Source organism: Neoarius graeffei, chromosome 18 (genome assembly GCF_027579695.1).
Source record: "Neoarius graeffei isolate fNeoGra1 chromosome 18, fNeoGra1.pri, whole genome shotgun sequence".
Lineage (NCBI taxonomy): Eukaryota > Metazoa > Chordata > Actinopteri > Siluriformes > Ariidae > Neoarius > Neoarius graeffei.
Window position 1 is genome coordinate 49,589,003 of NC_083586.1, and position 4,515 is coordinate 49,593,517.

Sequence of the window (4,515 nt, forward strand, 5' to 3'; positions counted from 1 at the left end):
CAGCTGCAAATGTTTCAGTGTCCAGCTTTGCAGTGTTTGTCTCCCTGGCAATAGATTTGCTCTGATCTGATTGGTTGTTACCAATTGTCTGTTGCCCTAATTAGTTGCCCCGTGTCTCTAGTTGCCTATTGGCTGGCAACACTGCCCAAAAAGTTGTCCCGTGTATCATCACTTTTATTCTCAATATTACTGTTTCAACACTTTTTTTCTACCCATTGTTCTTCCAAATTTGGTCACCTACAAATTCCCACCCACCAGCCAGCTTTCCCCATCACACAACATGCTTCCACACAGACCCATGAAGCCACCAGCTATCTTTTTTTTTTTGAACTGTTGATCATGGTGCATCACAGGGCAGCTTAACATACTCTGAGTAAAGTGCTGTCTACCCTCTTCCGCATACATGACCTTGCAGACACCCATGATTGGCTCGTGTCTCTATGATTGACAGGAGGAAGACAGTATTCCTCCTGCCCATAGAGCACAGCCAATTTTTCTCCCTTGCCTTCTGGCTGTGGCATCATCAGGATTCGAACTTGCGATCTCCTGACAATACAGCAAAGGCCACTCAACTCAAGATCATCAGTTCAAACTCTTTACTATTTTTTGTCTTCATTTCCCAAACCTAGTTGACCTAGCTGTACCATTATTACATTCTTGTCCTGAATAATCACTAGTAAAAAATGTGGTACTATCAGGCATACCAAGCAGCATTGTGCACTAATTAGCTGATACAGTCTACTGTGATTCAGTGTATGATTGACAAAACAGGATGAAGGAATTGAGAAAAGAACTGCATGGCAACCAAGGATTGCTTTATGGTCCACATACACTTGCCATGCAAACAGGGAACAAACATCATGCATTAATATCATCTGCTGCTTGCACTCAACTCATTTTCAAGCAGGGAGAATCGGATTGGCACCATGATTAGTCTTGGAGAGGAAATTCGCGCTTTGGCAATCGGTTTGGAGAAAGTGATCTGGATTGCGGTGTTACCATGCACACGTGTGGAAGAGTAGTAGTACGACTGAACCTTTGGACCTTTGGATGTAACAAAATATACGAGACAAAAGAAAGAGTCTGCAAGTAACTGTATTGCCATGGTGTACATCCAGGGGTCATCAACTGTTAGACCAATATCAAACCAAGTCTAGATTTTAAACATGAACCTATGTGGGTTCTGGAGCAGATCTTCTTGTTGCAGCTTATCTAAATCACATGCATTTATGTCAATTGTTTAGCTGAAGGCAGCTTAGTGGAGAAGGGAAGACTTTTCACAGACTTTATCCATAGAAGACATCTGTTCAAAACAGATGCATCTTATCGGTTCAAAGTTTGTGCCTCTAGTCAAATGCGGTAATGCGAAGCACCGTGTGAAACAAAATCTAACTCCATTGGATTTGTATTTTTATTTATAATCATGAATGAATCGTGAATGGTTTATCATTAAAAGCGAACTGTTTTCACCAAACATTTATGTTCATTGCTTATTCAGACAAACAACTTTCACAAATCTGAGTTGAATACCCCTGGCATACAGGGAAAAAAAAATTGGGATGGTCAAGTAATGTGCTGATTTGTTGGGGTTTTTTCATGAATATTGAAGATTGAAAAATTTATGGACAGATTTGGATTTTATTCTGAATGCACTGTGCATGTTCACACACGTGCATATAAGCTTTCTGGAATGTGATGGGCTTAGCCTGTGTGAGTGCACTTAAGGTTGTTTTTTTTTTAAAGACAACACCTATGCAGAACAACACAGACCTGATCAGCTAACAAGTAAGAGTAGCAGAGAGAAAGAGTGGACTGTGCCTAAAGAGTGTGCGGTCTATCTTTAAGGGGACAGACGCCCTGTTACTGAGAGTGCTGTAATAGATAAGTGGAGAGAGAGAGAGAGAGAGAGAGAGAGAGCTGATACACAGATACACTGGATTCCTCTCTGAGACATTCCTAGTAGAGGAGATTAGAGGGGAGGGGAGGGAGGGGAGGGGAGGGGAGGGGAGGGGAGGGGAGGGGGGAGAGTGAAATAAGGAAGGAGCTAGTTCTTTGAGGTGACAATTTCAGCATCTCCAGAATCATGCTTTTCACCCTTCTTGGAAGAAGAGTTGTCGGAGCCGCCACTCGGTTTGTCCTCATCGTCTCCTCTCTCCTTCTTGGTGCTCTTGGTAGAGCTGGTGTAGATACGGCTCTGGTAGTTGTAGCTCTGGGTGCTGGACATGGAGCCTGGGATGGGGTAGGTGATACCAGTGCTTAGGCGTGTCTCCTCTCCTTCCAGAAGTTTCCTGAGAAAGGTATGACAAGAAAAAAAAGAGAGGGGATGTAATGAGAGAGGAGGGGTATGGAGAGAAAAAATGTGTATGGGGGATGGGGCATGGTAAAGTGTAAGAAATAGGTGTGAGTTCACAATTATGAATATTCCTATTCAAAAGGATATAAAGAGTTTCTCTGTTTACCTGTAAGCAGCAATCTCAATATCCAGGGCCATCTTGACATTCAAAAGGTCCTGGTATTCCCTCAAGTGACGAGCCATTTCATTCTTAGTGGTCCTTAGCTCATTCTCCAGCTCACCAATTGCATCCTGGTTGAGGAGAAATTTAACCAAGAATTATTTGCATTAAAATACAAATAAAATGATTAGGGAAAAAAAAAATCCTCGACTGCATCAAGTTTATTCACATTTGTACAAATTTGAATATTGGATGCACTGACTAAAACCATTGACACATAAGAGAGGGGTATATTTTAATTTGGGTGGGGCACATTAACCCCTTACACTCCAAGAACCCACAAGCAAGTCGAGACGTAGCACTCTCATAACCACATTTTCACTTCAGTTACTGAATAATTCATAATAAATCACTGATTAATGTGCTAATGTGACTGGCTTATAGTAACATACTAGTTAAAGCAGATACTAAAATGATACCGCCTTTATCAGCATTACATAAATAATTACAATGTCTAATGTCCAAAGTCTATGTCAATATATAAATGTAGAAGTTGGGGGGGGGGGGATAAAAATGAAAAAATGAAATAAGAATTTTCCAAATTGTGAATAGTCTGTATTATTAGTATATTTATGATGATAGTGCAAAGAGTGAATGCAGTAGCTTTAAAATATCACACTGGTCACAGGTTCGGTTTCTTTCAGGACCATGGACAGAGGAGAAGAACCTGAGGCTCATCCATGTGGCGATCATAACTAACCTGAAGACCGACGACCTCGACGTTGTGCCGGTCCTCCATCTCACGGATCTGCCTCTCCAAGGACTCGTTGGTGCCGCGAAGGCTTTCGATCTCGATGGTCCTGGACTGCAGCTGACGCCTGAACTCGTTGACCTCTTCGCGGCTGGCGCGGATCGCCTCGTTGCTGCGGCTCGCCTGCTCGTTCAGGTCGGCGAACTTGGATCGGTACCACTCCTCGGCTGACTGCAGGTTTTTAGAGGCGAGCGATTCATACTGCACGCGGATCTCCTTGAGAGCAGAGGTCAGGTCGGGCTTGGCCACCTCGACCTCCACGGACACCTGCGACGCCTGGATGACGCTGGTGAGCTCGGCCACCTCTTCGTCGTGCACCTTACGCAGGAAGCCGATCTCGTCCAGCAGGGACTCGACCTTCCTCTCCAAGTCGAGGCGCGCCAGAGACGCGTCGTCTACATCCTTACGGAAAGCCTGCAGCGTGCGTTCGGCTTCATTGCGCCGGCGCGCCTCTTCCTCACAGCGCTCCTGCGCCTTGTGCAGCTCCTCTTCGGCGGCGTCGCGCTCCAGTGCAGTGCGCTCTCTGTCCGCGCACACCTGCTCCAGCTGCGCACGCAGTTCCCGGATCTCCTGCTGGTACAGGTCGGCGAGACGCGACGGCTCTGAGTGGCGCTGACGCAGCGCAGCCAGCTCGGCCTCCAGCGCCTTGTTTTGCTGCTCCACATAGCGCACTTTCTCTATGAACGTGGCGAAGCGGTCGTTCAAGCCCTGCATCTGCTCTTTCTCATTTGTCCGAATGATCTTGAGTTCGTTGCTCACCGCGGCGCTCTGCGCCAAGTCAAACGTGTCCATCCCCATCGGAGAGGTAGATAATGGGAAGCCGATGCGCCCGATGCGCTTATAGGAGCCCAGACTCGAGCTGGTGGTCCTGGATGGGTAGCCGCTTCGAGGGCCACTAATTCTGGATGGTGACGACGAGAAACGTGCAGAGTCTCCGAAAATCTTCCGGTAGGATGAAGAGGAATAGATTTCGGCTCCGTAGCTCATTGTGGCGGATATTTGAGGATTAAACGAGCGGAACTCACTCTGCAGAGTGTCCCCCCCTTTTTATAGCACCAGCAGGACCGTCCCAATCGATGCCACCCTGCCTATCTTCACACACTTCACAGATTTCTGGCTGAAGATGATTCAGTGAGAAACACGCCAAACACACAAGCACCTCTAACTTTCTTTCGAAGCTTTTCTGCTCTGCATAGTGCGTTTCAGTCTTTACTTAGACCGAGCAGGGGAAACAAGATGGAACTGTCCGTT

At 46.2% G+C, this 4,515-nt stretch overlaps 1 protein-coding gene across 1 annotated transcript; it reads right to left on the minus strand.

Moving 5' to 3' along the window:
• Window positions 1–1,985: 1,985 nt before the first annotated feature.
• Window positions 1,986–4,251, minus strand: inab (internexin neuronal intermediate filament protein, alpha b). The gene is made up of 3 exons (XM_060899545.1): window positions 3,214–4,251; window positions 2,460–2,584; window positions 1,986–2,288 (listed from the first exon to the last, which is right to left on the minus strand). Exons 1-3 carry the CDS (start codon window positions 4,249–4,251, stop codon window positions 2,045–2,047), a joined length of 1,407 nt encoding a protein of 468 aa, XP_060755528.1. The 3' UTR covers window positions 1,986–2,044.
• Between the last annotated feature and the right edge of the window lie 264 nt (window positions 4,252–4,515).

Excerpts from the sequence above, each read along its gene's own strand:
- inab (XM_060899545.1), bottom strand. The coding sequence starts at position 4,251 with ATGAGCTACGGAGCCGAAATCTATTCCTCTTCATCCTACCGGAAGATT. Across the intron at positions 2,585-3,213 it reads TCGAGGTCGTCGGTCTTCAG|GATGCAATTGGTGAGCTGGA; the intron begins GTTAGTTATGAT and ends CTCCTCAACCAG. Across the intron at positions 2,289-2,459 it reads ATTGAGATTGCTGCTTACAG|GAAACTTCTGGAAGGAGAGG; the intron begins GTAAACAGAGAA and ends TACCTTTCTCAG.